Consider the following 17,405-nt stretch of genomic DNA (forward strand, 5'->3'; position numbering starts at 1 on the left):
ACGGCGTCATATTTGCTCCTTTTTCACTTCATGATTATTAAAATATAAAACTAAACCATTTTCCCCTCAGTCTTTTGTGAGATTTCATTTCATAAATCAATAAAAATAAAACTCAAACTCAAACTCAAATTTAAGCTCATATTAATATATAAACTACTAATGTGCTCTCAGCAGGATCAAATCAAATCAGTAGGGAGATAAATATCACAGAAACAGAATTATAGAAGGTTTAAATAATGAATAAAGCTGGTAGACAAAAAAACAGGTTAACACACTGGCTTTGTTACAGATACTACTAATAATAATAATCAATCAAAACTTTATAACAAACACAGGGTCCAGATAAATGATAAGACATTACATTTAGCCTAATAACTCACATACAAAAGCAAAAACTCATGGTTTAAAAAGAATATAAATCAGTCCTACAAAGAGACAACTATGCAATGTCTCCCAGCTGGGATTTGTAACCTCATGTTTGATAAAATCAGGAGGATTTCATTGTCAGAGTCATGAATGTGTACATGAGATTTCTTAGATCAGCTTGTAGAGTATTGACTCCTGCAGCCACAAACTGTCACTACACCGTCGAGGTCTCTGCAACGATATTCTCATGGAATCATAAGATACTTGAAGTCTCTGTCAGCTGCTTTTCTGTAGTTTGACCACAAATGTGCAGTATAGAGTGTAGAGAGGTGTATAATATGCTCTGAGCAGGGACATCTTCACTCCAATCTGCACATGAGCTACATTTATGTAAGAGAACATTATCTTGTGCATACATCATGCAGCGTTGCCTATAAATATCTTCATCATCTGTCATTTGTTCTGTAATAAATAACAGTAATACAATAGTTTTCCTTATTACAGACACTAAAATTATTATCAGACAATTTACAATAACAATTTGCACTTACTGTGATTTGCATTTTTCTGCATAATTGCATCCTTTCACACAGTCATTTAATTTGCTTCTTAATTATAATTAATTCAATTACACTCATTCTATATTTACTGGTTCTGTTCACATCTCACTGATGTGTCAGAGCTACTTGTCCTGCACTTCATCTGTAAACCTATTGTTGTTCATTGTTCATATCTCTTCAAACGTGTACATGCTTCACATTGGTTCATTCTCTTCTTTCATCTTTATGAGCTCTAGTTCTATTTACTGCATTTGGTTGCACAGTTAGTTTGTGCAATGACGATAAAGTTTACCATTAGCCATTTGAGAAGGGGGTTATAGTTGTAAGCAGCTATAAGGACATTCTTAATATTTGTCAACAAGTATAACTTCTCCAATAATATTCTTAATAATAATGATAATAATAATAATAATAATAATAATAATAATAATAATAATAACAGTAAATAACAAATAAGAATAAAAAGTCAAAAAATAATAAATATTTTTTTATTTTAATAAAACATATTATTTTGTATCATTACAGCTATGTTTTACTATATTTTATTTAATTATCTGCAGCCTCCACTTCTTGGTGTCCACAGGAGGAGTTATTGTTGTTAACAAATAATATTATTAATACTCACATAGTGTGTTATAAACCATTTATTCATATACTGCTGAGAAATGCTAAATAGCAAGTGATGCATTAATATTGTTATAAAACAATGTAAAGAGACAAATAAAATACAAAACAAAGGATATAAATAAAATTATAATAAAAGCAGAACAATTAAACATTAAGAGAACAGAATAAAATCCAACAGGCTGGTGCACTAAAAGGGAGGGCTGTGGATCTATTTTAAAATATTATAAACATCGGTCTATATTAATATACTGTATGATGTTTGTAATAATGATTTTTACAAGCCGATTAGTAATAGTGTGAATATATGAAAATGTGTTTAATGTTCTCTGTGACCTCTGACACCTGAAACGTCCCTTAAAAATATCAACGTCTAAAAATCTCACATTCCTTAATAATAAAAACTAAGAAGTATTTATTATGAATTAATTCCACCTTTATGTTGTATTAACTAAAGGATGATGTTTCCTTTGAGGCATCACGTTTTAGTTTGTGTTGCCAAAAATATATGTTTATAATTAATTATTAGATTTTTTTTTCCACTGCAGTTTTAAGAACTCGTTTTATCTGCTTCTTATTAATCAATACTTTGTTTTTTTAAGCTTTCAGAAATTATGATTATTGAGGACCTGAATGTTCAGATTTTCATTTTTAGATAAAGCATTTTTTTTTTTTTGATCTGGACTTCATTCACAGAGCGAATCAGGTATTCAGTCAAATTGTCTTACAGTCAAAACAATAATAATAAATAATCTTTATTGTTCATATTTCAGAAAAGCGCGTTCTTTATCGAAGATAAACAAAATTAAAACATTTCTATTTTAAATATTTTTGTGTAATACACTAATAAAAAATAAAAAAATCAGCCTCAGTCCACCAACAAACAAATCCTTTGTTAATATTTTCTGTATTTGATTGTGTTTTCTGGTCTTCAGGACCTGAATGTTCAGATTTTCATTTTTAGATAAAGCATTTTTTTTTTTTTGTATTTGATCTGGACTTCATTCACAGAGCGGATCAGGTCAAATTGTCTGACAGTCAAAATAATAATAATAATAATAATAGTAATAATCTTCATTTGTCATATTTCAGAAGAAAAATTAAAAATTAAAACATATATTTTAAAATATTTTTGTGTAATACACTAATAAAGAAAAAAACATCAGCTTCAGTCCACCAACACAAACAAATCCTTTATTAATATTTTCTGTATTTGATTGTGTTTTTCTGCTCTTCAGGCCCCTCCAGCGGTCACTTTTATTTCAGCCCAAACTTCACTCTCTGCTGTCCTCTGTGACAGGATGGAGGTGTGTTGTTGTCTCATTCATCCTGTGGAATTTGCGTCTCTGCCCGCTGAGTTGTTGCTCTCTGTGCGTAAAAGAGCCGAAAAAAAGACAAGACGCGGTGAGAGAAGAGCGCGCCCAGTTTATTTGTCATGTTAATTATATTTAGCATAATATCTATCAGAGTCTCTCCAGATGAGGGTTTTTTTCTGACGCGGTGAGGTTTGGCATCTAAAAATCTGGTGCGTAAACGAAACCAAAGCAAATTCCTAGTGTATACCTCTTACACACCTGGCAATAAACACCATTCTGATTCTGATTCTGATTCTAAATTCTGATTCTGATTCTAAATTCTGATTCTGATTCTGATTCTGATTCTAAATTCTGATTCTGATTCTAATTCTGATTCTAAATTCTGATTCTGATTCTGATTCTGATTCTAATTCTGATTCTGATTCTGATTCTGATTCTGATTCTAATTCTGATTCTGATTCTGATTCTGATTCTAAATTCTGATTCTGATTCTGATTCTGATTCTAATTCTGATTCTGATTCTGAAAAGAGGAAAAAAAAAAAAAAAAGCGCTCAAAGTCAAAGTTTGTGATTCAAAGAGCCAATAAAGCAGCACCCTGAGATCTTTAAATGTATTTAAAATCCATTTTCTGTTCAACATCTCGATCCGTTTTTCTGTTTCAAGTTCACCAACATGACAGCAGCTCTGTGGTTTCTCTTCTCTGAGCCGCGTGCGTAAAAAGGGCGCAAAGATGCATCATCCAAATGTGATCTAAAAACTCCTGACAGACAGACAGACAGCTTCTCTGACCTGCAGCCGCTGCTGCGCGTCTTTGGCTGCGATTTGATTTGGAGAAAAAAAAAAAAAAAATGATGTCACGCGAAGCCACAAGGGGACCTGGGATTTACCAAATAACCTTCCAGTTGAGCAGGAGTCCTGCCAAGTAAAGGAACAACCTCCTCTTCCTCTTCATCTTCCTCTCCTCCTCCTCCTCTTCTTCCTCTTCCAGCGGCGACAAGTGCAGAGAATCGACGAGAGGAAGAATTGAGCAAATTATCTACTTTTTCTTCTTCTTCTTCTCTGGACGGTAACGATCTGCGAGGTCTCGGCTTCTCTCCGCACGCCAGTAAGTTTATCGAGCAAAAGCCACACGGTTGTCGTCAATAAAGGACGGAGACGGAGACGGAGGCGGAGGCGGAGGGGTACCGGGGGTTTTGGAGGGTTGGAGTGGGGGGGTTTCCCGGTTTTTCCTCCGGTAGATGATGCCCTCTCCTTTGGGCCGGTGAGGTGAGGAGCAGCACCGACCCCCGGCTGACGGTTTCCACCTCCAGCAGCTTGTTGTTGGTGTTGATGTTGATGTGGAGGTGATGGACGGTGACGCTCCTCTCCGTCGCTCAGCCCCAGCGGGGATCCTCGGCTCCCCTCCGGCTTCACGGAGCCAGCAGCCCGCCGACATGCTCACCTCCTCCTCCGGTAGTAACAGCAGCACTAAACCTCTCGCTTTCTCCATCGACCGGATTATGGCCAGGACGCCTGAGCCCAAGACGTCGATACCTCCACCACCAACACCGATCCCCCAGCTGGTTCCAGTCCTCCTCCGCTGCTCCTCCCGTGGGGAAACCAGATCCGTGTCCGTCCTCTCTGCACTGCATGATCCCTCTGGTGCCGCTCGGCTACGACCACCGGCTCAGCATCACCGGGCTGGATCACTTCGACGCATCTTCTCCTGCAGACTTTCTGTCCGGTTTTGGGTTGAACTATAAGACCCAGGAGGACTCCTCTGTAAGCCACCACACAGTCCAGCCCCAGTACAAGCTGTTCAGACCCCGGGTGGTGAACCAGTCCTCCTTCCCGGTGTGTTTATCTGAACTGTACCGGAGCAGGAGGAGGACAGTGGAGGTGTTTGTGCTCCGCCGGCCGGCCTCGTCAACCTCCACCCGATGGCCTCCTACCTGCTCACCACGGCCCGGCACAAAGCCTTCCTGGCGGCGGAGAAGAGCAGCAGCAAGCCGGGCCTCCTGCAGCAGCAGCAGTACCCGGTGGGCTCCGGGTCCGGGTCCGGAGGCCTGCAGGCCTTCAAGGAGCTGTCACTGTCTCAGAGCCAGATCCAGCACTACATGAAGGAGCGGGACCAGATCCTCACAGAGAAGATCTTTAAGGGCTCCTCTGCTGCTGCTGCTGCTGCTGCTGCTGCCCGGCTCAGCGGATCATGTCCCGGCAGCAAACCCAAGTCTTCACCTGCGAGGTCTGCGGAAGGTGAGTCCTGATGTGAATGAATGAAAGACTTTATTTCCAACATAAAAATAAATAAAAACAGATACAAAATAATAACAAACAGACATAGGTAGAAGTAAAAACTTATATTTCCCTATACCCCTTTCTCACTTCTCCTCTAATAACTCATGTATCATAGAATGATAATACCTCCAACTCAACCAATAATAATCAGCAACTCCTGCAAAACCTGCACTGTGATTCATCTGTTCATCAACTCAGATCAGAGGCTTTTTGGATTGATTTAAAAATACAGGGTACAACTAAATGGGATTTTTTGGGGATAATATTTTTAACATTTTAAAAAAAGGATTTAATCTGGGGATAGATTATTAGGTAATACATCATAACATTAAAGTCATTAACTGCGGCAAGGTGAGTCCTGATTTGAATGAATGAATGAAAGACTTTATTTCGAACATAAAAATAAATAAAACAGATACAAAATAATAACAAACAAAACAAGAGTAATAGTGTCCGAAAAGGAGTATAGATAGAAGTAAACTTATATTTCCCTACCCCTTTCTCACTTTTCCTCTCATATATCATAGAATGATATATAATCTATAATATATAAACTATCCCAGATTTATTTACATCCCAAATTAAATTCAATTAGGCTGCTAATTAGAATAATTCACCCCTGTTAAGGCAAGGCAAGGCAGCTTTATTTTATTTGTATAGCACATTTCAGCAACCCCTTTCTCATCAACTCAGATCAGAGGTTTATTTGGATGGATTTAAAAATACAGATTACAACTAAATCGGATTTTTGGGGATAATATTTGTAATTTTTAATTTAATTATTAAATAAAATTATTTTTTTTATTTTTTTATTTTTTAATATTTTTAATATTTAAAAAAGGATTTAATCTGGGGGATGGATTATTAGGTAATAAATCATAAAATTAAAGTCATTAAAGTGATCTTAATTCCCTTTAATTTAGAAGGAAAACATCTGAATGGTCAGATTTGGAAATCTTAAACACATGAACGTTGTGACATGAAACTACAAATTAAACGACTCGATCTTCACAATTACAAACAAAATAGAATCAACTTCTCCAGCCAAAGATGTGATTCATCCGCTAATCAACTCAGAGGCTTTTTTTAGATTACAACTAAATTGGATTTTTTGAGATAATATTTTTATTATAATAATAATACATTTATTTATATAGCGCTTTTCTGGATACTCAAAGACACTTTACACAGATAAAATGATCATAAAAACACAAAAACACGAGGATATCATGAAAATATAAAACTATAAAAAACTATAAAAACACAATATTAATTACACATTAATTTTAACATTTAAAAAAAAGGATTTAATCTGGGGGATAGATTATTAGGTAATAAAGCATTAAATTAAAGTCATTAAAGTGATCTTAATTCCCTTTATAAGTAAATCATCTGACTGGAAAATCTTAAAACACATGAACGTTGCAACATGAAACTACAAATTAAACGACTCGATCTTCACAATTACAAACAAAATAGAATTAAACATGGAAACAGAATAATTTAGACTTTCTTTCAGGATATATTAAAATAGTTTCAGTTTGTTCTGATTTGCTGTTTTTTTCAAATTAAGATGTTTTTCATCAGGTGTCGCTCATTATTTATTTTTTTTATTTGTGAAAATGTCCTTATTTTTGTAAGATATTGAGCTCCACTCCGACGCATCTACAGCTGGATGTGCAAATCATTTTCTAAGTAACGAAAGCGAATATTTAGCAGAACCAAAACTCAATTAATTGTTGTAAATTATAAATCAAGATGAATTTAAAATGTGCATATATCTTAGTGCGTGCTGTGCAGGTTTATTATTGTGTTATAAACGACACATTATATTGATTCAAAGTCCATTAAATGACCCCTGACAGATTACCTTTAATTAGACTCAATCTGATAATTAAAGGGCACCACATTTATTGAGTTCTTCTTTCTTTTTTTGCTTTCAATGGAAAAGATCACGAGCCATTAAATAAACCCTTAAACTGGGACATAATGGGGGGGTCTGGAGATTAAAGCAGTTTCAATGGCAAACTCATTATTTTGGAGAATAGACAGGTTGAAATAAATATGTTTTAAGGTAAATGGTGTGAAGTTAAGGTATTCTCCTCAACGACACTATAGAATGTTATTTTAAAGAAAATATGGTTGTTGTAAAAGTATTTGTGATTGATGTGTTTTATTTTTATTTTTATTTTTATTTTTATTTTTTATTTTTTATTTTTTATTTTTTATTTTTATTTTTTATTTTTTATTTTCTATTTATAATATTAATAGACGGGTTGAAATAAATAAATAAATAAATAAATAATACATAAATAATAATAAATAATAAATAAATGTTTTAAGGTAAATGGTGTGAGGTTAATGTAGTCTCCTCAAAGACACTATGAATGTTATTTTAAGGAAATATGGTTGGTGTAAAAGTATTTCGTGATTTATGTGTTTTTGATTTATTTTTATTTAATCTTTTTTTATTTTTTCTCTTCCAGGTGTTTAACGCGCACTACAACCTGACCCGCCACATGCCCGTGCACACCGGCGCTCGGCCGTTTGTGTGTAAAGTTTGCGGTAAAGGATTCCGACAGGCGAGCACGCTCTGCAGACACAAATCATCCACACTCAGGTAGGACCGACACATGATGAAGATTATTGATTCAGTTCAACAATAAACTGAAGAGGAAGAAATAAGAGCACGTTATTCTTATTTTTAATTTTTTTTTATTTAATTTAATATAAATTGTATTTTATTTCCCTGTTGAACATTTTGATGTCATATTAAGAGCATGAACAGGAAGTCATACTGGCATCATTATATTGGTACATTATTATTTTATTTATTTTATTTTATTATTTAAATATATTTAATTTTTTTTTTAAACAAAATAATAAAACATATTTTTCTCAGACGCATCAAAGCCCTGATTTAAAAAGAAAATGCCTGTTTCAGCCTAACAGATCTTAAACAGCAACAGAAAACATTAATAGGCTAATTTAATATAATATCCTCTAATAGTTCCTCTATTAAAAGACCTGTTAATCAAATTGAAAGTCTCCAATCATATGTTTTATTATATTTGTTGTGGGCGAGACTTTTTAGGGCATTTAATTAAATGGATGTTTTTATGAGCAGTTTATCCGGTTCACAGTTTGTATTTTAATTTAAAGACCAAACTCGCTGTAATTAAGGTATAAATATACATGTTGTATGCGTCGTTATTACTGTTTTAATCCTGTAAAACTTGTATAAAAATACCCCTTTATTACATGGATCAAAGATGGTGATTAGACGCGTTAAAGTCGAACTGAAATTGGACTTTTTATGTGAATAAATATAAATTATGATAAAAGATATGGAGCTTTTTTTACAACTATTTTTCTTTCAGAAGAGAGTAAAGCTGTGTTAGTATTGCACTTCAGCCTGTTAGTTGTGTTGGAGCTCCTCCTGGTGTCTCCTTTAATATCCCCATAATATTCTGAATCCTGAAGCAAATGAATGAAAATAAAAATCCCTATAATATTCCTATAACATCTGTGTGAGTGACGTCATTAAACATCTCGTGTTGCATTCACTGTCAAATATCTCTGTAATATTCCTCGATATATATTTTTTTTATCAGATGTGTAATATTCCTCTGTGATGATATTTTTTTTTTCTCCTTTTTTATTTTTCCAGGAAAAACCGCACAAGTGTAACCAGTGCGGGAAAGCGTTCAACCGCAGCTCCACGCTCAACACGCACACGCGCATCCACGCGGGATACAAACCGTTCGTGTGCGAGTTTTGCGGGAAAGGATTTCATCAGAAAGGTGAGAAATAAAAAAAACTGTTGTTTTTTTTGTTTTTTTTAACATTTTGATGAAAGAGACAAATAACCTGAATCAGTTTTCAACTTGAAGTCACAATCTCGATAATGTATAATTATTGTAAGTTCATAATACTCAGTATATTAATGGAACACGTCTGAATGACATTATTACAAAATAATTTTAAATTAAAAAAAATTCTGCACTAATATAATTATCTTTATGCACAATATGTGTTTATATGTGCTATAATAATAATAATAATAATAATAATAATAATAATAATAATAATAATAATAATGATAATAATAATCAATGTGATCATCTTCATTCCTCTAAACTAAAATGTCTTAGAAAACACACTCTTCACATCTAAATCTAAACATTTGTTAAAGCAGTTATAAATGCAGCTTTTATATGATATTATAATGTGTATATGGGGAGTAGACAAAATAATGTAACCTTCTTATAGACATTTATCCACTAATTGGCTCAAATCAGGCTGAATGCCAGTCAGCAGCATCTGTCAGCTGTCACAAAACAACAAAAGGATCCAAAAAGACCAAAAAGATCAAATCACAAGTTAAAAATAAAATAAAAAACATCAAAATGAGTATTGTGATAATATCTGATAGAATGGACAGATTGACAGACAAATACAGCAGGTTTGATACTGAATACACTTTAGTGTCTCCATGGGAATATTTGAGGTTTCTCAATACAATAAATACAAATTACATAAAACACAGAAGGCATTTAAAAAGTTACACAAAGCACATATAACACAAAACTATATATTGCACAAACCCAGTACCCACCTTTTCTAATACTTTTATTGAAGTAAAAGTCATAGTACCACGGTGTAAAAATACTCTCTTACAATTAAAAGTCCTGCATTCAAAATTTTACTTAATACAGAAGTATCAGCATCAAAATATACTTAAATTATCAAAAGTCAAAGTTCTCATTGTGCGGAATGGTCCATTTCATATACATACTTTATTTATTTGATTATAATTTTTGATGCATTTATGAATTCCTTAATTGACATAGCTGGTAAATTAATTTATAATTTGAGTAGCTTTCTAAAATAATACAACATCATTTATTTGTTGATTATATTTTGTATTAATAATATTAATCTGCAAAACTGCCAAATAAATGTAGTAAAAGTACAATATTTGTCTTTCAAATGGGGTGGATTAGAAGTAAAATGTAGCATAAAATAGAAGTACCAAAGTACTCAGTTACTTTCCACCACTGGTACCAACACACCTCAGTACACATGAGTACTTGTAGTACTTTATTTTACATTGTGGGTACTTCTTTGTGACCTCACTGTGAAGATGATCTGAGATGAGATTCAGGACTTCTATTTTGATATATTTTTAATACTACATATCTTTAAATATGTCTCTTTTGAGGTAAAATGTCCTCAAATTACAAATAATTTTCTTCAATATACTAATGTATGTGCTCAGTGTAGTGCCTTTGCTCCCTCTAATTAGTCATTTCTACCCTTAAATTACTTAATTAGTCTCCATATTCCCTTATTTGTCTTGTCAGATGACCTAATTTGACCCTTTGTGGCTCTTTGGTGCAGCTATGACGTTAAAACTGAAAAGAAAACCAATATTTGATATTTCTAACATTTATATACATTTATCAACCTAGCAAATAACATTTTATGATGAAATTGGTATTAAGCATAATAATTGTGGTCTAATAAAAAATAATTAGAACTGCTATGTAAATTACTGCATTATTTATGCTCTTAAAATCACATTATTTTATTAATAACAGAACATGTGGCATCTTTACTAAAAAGCGCTCTGTCGTTGTTTGATTGGGCCTTTCCCATTTCCCAGTTTGTACATCCTCGATTCCTTTCCTCGCCTCCTCCCCTCTCCTCACGTCTTAGTCCCGCCCACGTGAGAAGCGAGCAGAGGAGGTGAGGAAGAGACGTGAGGAGAGAGGAGTCGAGGAAACGAAATGAGACAGCCTTTCCTCGGAGCCGTCATTTTAAAGAGACATCAGTTGAATATGATGTGGGGCACAGCTGATCATCTGTCCATCATCACGCCTCTTTTATACACCGGTGTATCCTCGCTTACAGCTCCTCAAACAAGTCTCCTCGCTCCTTGAGATGGATCTGGGACATCCAGGTCAGAAGCCGGAGGAGCGAGGAGACGGGGCTGCGGTCAAAAAGTCTTAAATGACCCGGAAGTATCTAAGTGGCAGCCATGACAAGAGCTGGTCAAATCCTCTAAATGTTAAGGAAAGGTGCTTCATTGCTTCCTTTCTTATCTCCTTCAGCAGTGGGTATACTGGACCATCTTCACCCCACGATTCCTTTCGGCAGCAACATTTAAACCGCGCACCGTTCGACTCTCGATAACATCCGCCGCCGCTGTTTAATTGCACATTATGGATAAATTGAAAACATCCTTCTTAGGAGGTGCGATTCTGTTTTGGACAGGAATCCTTACTTGAACTGTACAGCATTAAGTTCATCACTGTGCTCATTCTCTATGTGTCATAAATAGGGCTGTCAAATTTAACTCAATAATAAAACGTTAAAATTTGATTTAACGCCACTAATTTCTTTAACACATTAACGCTATTTGGTCTTTTGGAGGTTGTAGTGGGCTCCGTTTTCGAGAGTGAAGATGCTGGTATCATATGAAACTAGAGAACCTAAAGAATCCATTGGTACCATCCATATCATACTAGTTTGTCATGAAGGAGTTTAAATACGCTCCAAAATTACACTAAATTTTGGCGAGGAAAAACTGTCATGGTCATGTTCAAAGGGGTCCCTTGACCTCTGACCTCAAGATATGTGAATGAAAATGGGTTCTATGGGTACCCACGAGTCTCCCCTTTACAGACATGCCCACTTTATGATAATCACATGCAGTTTGGGGCAAGTCATAGTCCAGTCAGCACACTGACACACTGATAGCTGTTGTTGCCTGTTGGGCTGCAGTTTGCCATGTTATGATTTGAGCATATTTATCATGCTAAATGCAGTACCTGTGAGGGTTTCTGGATGATATTTCTCATTGTTTTGTGTTGTTAATGGATTTCTAATGATAAATATATACATACATTTGCATAAAGCAGCATATTTGCCCACTCCCAACAAACTGTGTCAAAGTGTTTTGGGTTTTCTTGTCCTGGTCTGACTCCTCATCCTCTGACTTTGTGCAGGAAACTACAAGAACCACAAGCTGACGCACAGCGGGGAGAAGCAGTTCAAGTGCTCGATCTGCAACAAGGCGTTCCACCAGGTGTACAACCTCACCTTCCACATGCACACGCACAACGACAAGAAGCCCTTCACCTGCCCCACCTGCGGGAAGGGCTTCTGCAGGAACTTTGACCTGAAGAAACACATCAGGAAGCTGCACGACATGGTTGTCACGCAGTCGCCGCAGCAGGCTGAGAGACGCTCAGCTCTGACCTGAACAATGACTTTTCATCACAACGCGCCAAAAACATACATCAGGTCCCATCAGGCCTGAAACTAAACTCAAGTCCCGATATGCCAGATTTAAATTACAGAGCCTTGTATTTTTTTTTTTTTATATAAATTAGAAACTTGTGCCCTCAAATGACCAATCAGCATGTTTTGTTCCCCCAAATTAGTCATTGGGATCCTCCCGTGACTTAATGTGTTCTTATATTCGATAATCGGTGCCCAGAAATCCCAAAATCCTGTTCTCAGATGGCTTCATTTGGCCACTTGCTTCTTTCTTCTGCAGCCATGAAATTTTCCAAAACCTTGTGACTGCTTCAGATAACTTGTTCAGACAAAATATCTTTAATTTTGACTCCTTTGAGACCAAAAAACCCTGTCAAAATCAAAGGTGAAGAGGCTGAGATATCCTGCCTTTTAGACCCCTTAAGGTAAAAAAACATAGGATCCTACATTTCCCATAATGCAACTGGATTATGTGTTTTGATTAGGTGCCTGGCCACAACTTTCAAAGTCCACACGTCCAGTTTGTAACACAGGTTTTCTGTTTATAAATTTGTCGCCCCCCAAAACCCAAGCTGAGATAACCCTGATGACATCACTGTGACATCATCAGGGTTATTTCCTCAGATTACACAAGTGACCGAAAACATTATACAACTGGCTGAGGAGGACTGACCACGACTGATTAACTGATTTTAATGTGTAAAATGAGTGAAGTGCCCCTTTAAATTTTAACCAGCAAGGTTTTTGGTTGACTGACACGGATGATAACCAATCGTGTCGTTTAGGGGCGGTCCCTTCTGAAATGCATAATGACCTCTATGCAGCGTTGGCCTATCCCAGATGGAAGCTGACAATCGTGAAAGAAGAATCGCGGTGAAAGAGAGACCTCCTCAGTATGAAATCCAACAGTATTTCAATCCCTGTTTGGGGTCCGTTAGTGTATGCTTTGGTTAATATTTCTTTCATTTAAATGTGAGCAGCCCGCCTGAAAGTCTGTCATCTTTAAATTCCTACAAATAGCAGACATTTCCTTTGTACAAATTTCCCCGATGCGGCGCCCTAAATGTGACCCTGAAGAAACACATGAGGAAACCCCGTCCTCGACTCCTCCAGTCGCCTCTCAGACCCCCAAACTTCCCCTTGAACTTGACCCTGCAAAAGCCATCAGGACACGCCCTAACCCCTCCAGGCCCCGCGGTGGCCCCTTCAGACCTGATCTGACGTGACCCCTGACCTCTGACCCTCTGGCTCTGACGCCGGCCTGGAAACTGACTGGAGAAAAGCTCCCGACTGGCCGCGATGCTTCTGACTCTCTCAGCTCGCGCTGGACTGAGGATGCTTCACAGAGGACAAACTGAACTTTTCTGTCCTCTGATTATCAGTCAATTATATTATAATGGTGGCTAATTATCATGTCATCAGTCATCAGTGATTATTACTAGTTTTCATTATTTTTCAGTTGCATCTCAGGATGTGAGATTGATGAACTCTGAGACCAGAGATGAGGTGAAACAACACACATCGACCAGATTTTAGATTCAAAAACAGGATTTATACCAACATTTTAAAACAGAAGTCTGATATTATATATTTTCTTATTGTCAACAAATCCCATGAAAAGACACAAACTTCTAACAAGTAGTGTGTGTATCACAGCCTGATATCTCTTATTCCTCTGTGCCATAGATTGTAGTAGTTTATTTTGACTCAATCCCACCTACACCATCCTGCTGCCCCAAATACTCACTAGAGCACCAAATGTGGATTAATCCGCTGCTGAAAATAGTCCCCAACAAAAGCACTATTTCCTCCTGTTTGTTTGATAAAAACTACAGTGAGCAGCTGTTTTAGGAAATTACTGAGACTTTTAAAAAAATGAAACTATATATTTGCGTTTTTAAAGATTTACATCTTCAGTAGACTTTTATCAGGTCATTAAGTAAGGGATAATGTACAGCTAGTGGGTCATTGTTGTGAAATAAACCCCTTCAGGGCGTCGGGGGGTCCAACCCACATCGCCCTGTCGGGCTTTATTTCAAGACAATGACCTGCGTGTTACACAGCTACTACAGACAGAACAACCCGTTCTCACTCCTCAAATACCGCCGTTTGGTCAGTGCCCCTCGGCATTGGAAACTGATGCACGGAGGCACCCTTTAGCAACAGTATGTTACAAACCGGGCTTTCAACTAACTCCAATGTAAACCCACCCGCAGCGTTATTCGACGGTCGGAGTAAGGGACGTAGTATTAATAGCGTGAAAGTCTGCTCAGGGGTGGTGGATGGGTCAAACAAACACATGACTTTCAACCAGGAGGCCGCTGTTCGTGTCCCGAGTGAAACTAAAAGTAACGTTGACGTGAGTCGTTAGTCAGTGAAGTTAACATCAACCACGACCGTTTCCTAGCCCTACCTAAATGGTTGTGTTGCCTTAACCTAACTTCCTGTGAAAACAGAAGTTTATTTTGAAAGGACATTATGCATGTAACGAGCGTATATTGACAGGCAGTCCCCGGTCCGTCCAAAAGTAACGCAAGAGCTGTACCCCATGCGTTGGTCTCCGATGCTGAGGGGTACTGATCAAGCAGCGGTATTTGACGAGTTGGGAGTGAAAACGTGTTAGACAGGAAGTCTGAAAGTGTAGAGAGACGGACTAACACGTTGCTAGTTTTGCTAGTCTTTTCATGGGATTTGCTGACAAAACTAAGAATATAGAATAAAACCAGACTTTTACTTTAACATGTTTATGACATAAACTCACAATATTCATGAAAGCAGGAAGAATCAAACTGGTGTTCCTCAGAGCTTCATTGAATTCTTCTCTTACGATACCTCCAGAAGTTTGAAAGTTCAATCTTGACCTGAGAGAAAATGATCTTGATTTTATAGGTTCACTTATATCAACCTTTTTTTCTGGAGTTTTCAACTGTATCGCACAGTTTTCATCAACAAATGGAGGTTGCTTAGTTGTCGTCACTTACATCCATACTGGAGCAACAGTGAAGTATCTGCAGCCTTTATTACAACTTGGGTTTTATTTTTGCACTGTTGTCCATCATTTCTATCAGTGGTAATAACATTTTACTCACGAGCCAAGAAACACGAGCAGTGATACGATCAGACTAGTTGGAAACAAATCATCCATCACAGTTTACAGACCCATGTCGTGCTTCAACTGGTTTAGATCAAACTTTTGGTTTGTTTCCAAACTCGTCTGATCGTCTGACCGCTCGTGTTTCTTCTTTTTAGTGAAACAAAATGTTTTTATTATTATAAGAAATTATCATCAGCACTACAAAAATACTGTAACCCAAGCTGTAATAAAACAGAGCTATAGTATGCCTACTATATATCAGCCCAGTTGCACAGAAGTTTGTGAAATAGTCACAAAATTTGATGTATTGATTCGTGTACATAGACACGGATTTCACAAAACTAATTCATATGTAATCCACGTAATTGTGAACCGGGAAGTAGGAAGGAGGTCAGGGTGGATGGGCGGGTCAAAAAACACCGGACTTTCACCCAGGAGACCGCTATTGGTGTCCCGTGTGAAACCAGAAGTCAAAGCTGATTTATTTGTCACGTAACTTCCGTACTTAAGTTACGCCACTTACGGTGTTATTTGAAACCAAACTGCGATCTTTTCCTAAACCCAACTAAGTAGTCTGAAAAGACTGGAGCGGAAACTGACACTTGCGTTACGTGTTGCTGGACATTCGTAGGAAAATGCATGAAAAATATATTGTTGAAAGTCGTGCTGAGCATCACGAAAAAAAAGGGAAATTTGTGTCTATGTACACGAATCAAATATATAAAATTTTGTGACAATTTCACAAACTGCCATGAGACTGTGTTGTATATATACAGTATATATAAATAAAATGACTATAATTCCTACTCTGTTGATGGGATTTCGATGTGAACACCCTCAAATTAAAGCAGACAATTACAAATTTAACTTACGGAGCCGAAACCCTCCAAAACAAACTATAGAAACACTTATGGACTGCACTGGTAGCTTCACCTCTACGTCTCTGGTCCTGACTGACGGAGGAGGACGAGCTGAGGCTTCTCCCCGTCAGTTAGTCTCTTGTTATTTTTTAATCTCAGGATTATTGTAAAGGAAAAAAAGTGTTTTATGATATTTATTTTAAATTGTACTACTGTTATAAAAAAAAGTTTCTTGTCACGGTGAAGGTTAGTTTTTTTGGGGGGGAGGGGGCTTCTGCTTCAGACGCTTAACAAGGAAAAAATAATGAATAAAATGAACTGTGTGTGATCACTTTTTGGAAACATTTTTTTAAAGTATTCCACTTTAAACATTAAACAAGGTATGTTGACTGCGTATTAGCCAAACAAAAGTAAGACAAATAAAGTTTTTATTCATACGCTGGGAAGCTGCATTTGAAGAGTTTAGATTCATGCAATATAAAATAACTATTTTAACTTAATATTTAGTTAAGTTTGTCTATGTTGAGTACAGATACAGTAAAATGGTACATTTAGATATTATATTTAATAAACACAGACATACTCCAGTCTTTATTTATGAATGAAGTGTACAGCAACATAGTATAAAGTACATAAAATACCAGAGAGTTTACAGTACAGAGAAAGTGGAGTCAGGTTAGTAGGGTGCAATGGAAGCACATTTCTGATAGGAAAAGAAAAAAAATACAAAGTTGAAAAAAAATAAAGAATATACAAATGTTTATATACAAAGTAAAAATTAAGAAAAGAATACAAAAATAAAGACGTTTTGGGAAATAAATAAGGGGTGAAATATGAAGGGAAAATTGTGGAGAAAAAAAATATTTAGATAAATGCATAAATACAAAAATAAATGCTAAAAAATGAATACATACATAAAAAAAGCACCCCCCCCCCCCCCTCATTTGCATAATGATGCATAAAGAAAAAAGTAAAGAATACAGAAATAAATAAGTTTGGGGAAATAAATAAGAGGTGAAA

General features: G+C 36.3%; 1 protein-coding gene and 1 long non-coding RNA gene across 2 annotated transcripts; one reads left to right on the forward strand and one right to left on the reverse strand.

The window, feature by feature from the left end:
- Positions 1-2,722: 2,722 nt before the first annotated feature.
- Positions 2,723-3,892, reverse strand: LOC119486183. Its single transcript, XR_005206478.1, has 2 exons — positions 3,755-3,892; positions 2,723-2,918 (listed from the first exon to the last, which is right to left on the reverse strand). It is a non-coding gene; the product is annotated as an uncharacterized LOC119486183 (long non-coding RNA).
- A 292-nt stretch (positions 3,893-4,184) lies between these two features.
- Positions 4,185-12,525, forward strand: fezf1 (FEZ family zinc finger 1). Its single transcript, XM_037766077.1, is given in 9 exon segments — positions 4,185-4,402; positions 4,404-4,706; positions 4,708-4,725; positions 4,727-5,075; positions 5,078-5,106; positions 7,631-7,748; positions 7,751-7,764; positions 8,815-8,947; positions 12,158-12,525. Coding segments are annotated over 9 exon segments (1,410 nt in total). The 5' UTR covers positions 4,185-4,213; the 3' UTR covers positions 12,415-12,525.
- Positions 12,526-17,405: the final 4,880 nt, after the last annotated feature.

The sequence above is a fragment of the Sebastes umbrosus genome, chromosome 4, assembly GCF_015220745.1.
Source record: "Sebastes umbrosus isolate fSebUmb1 chromosome 4, fSebUmb1.pri, whole genome shotgun sequence".
Lineage (NCBI taxonomy): Eukaryota > Metazoa > Chordata > Actinopteri > Perciformes > Sebastidae > Sebastes > Sebastes umbrosus.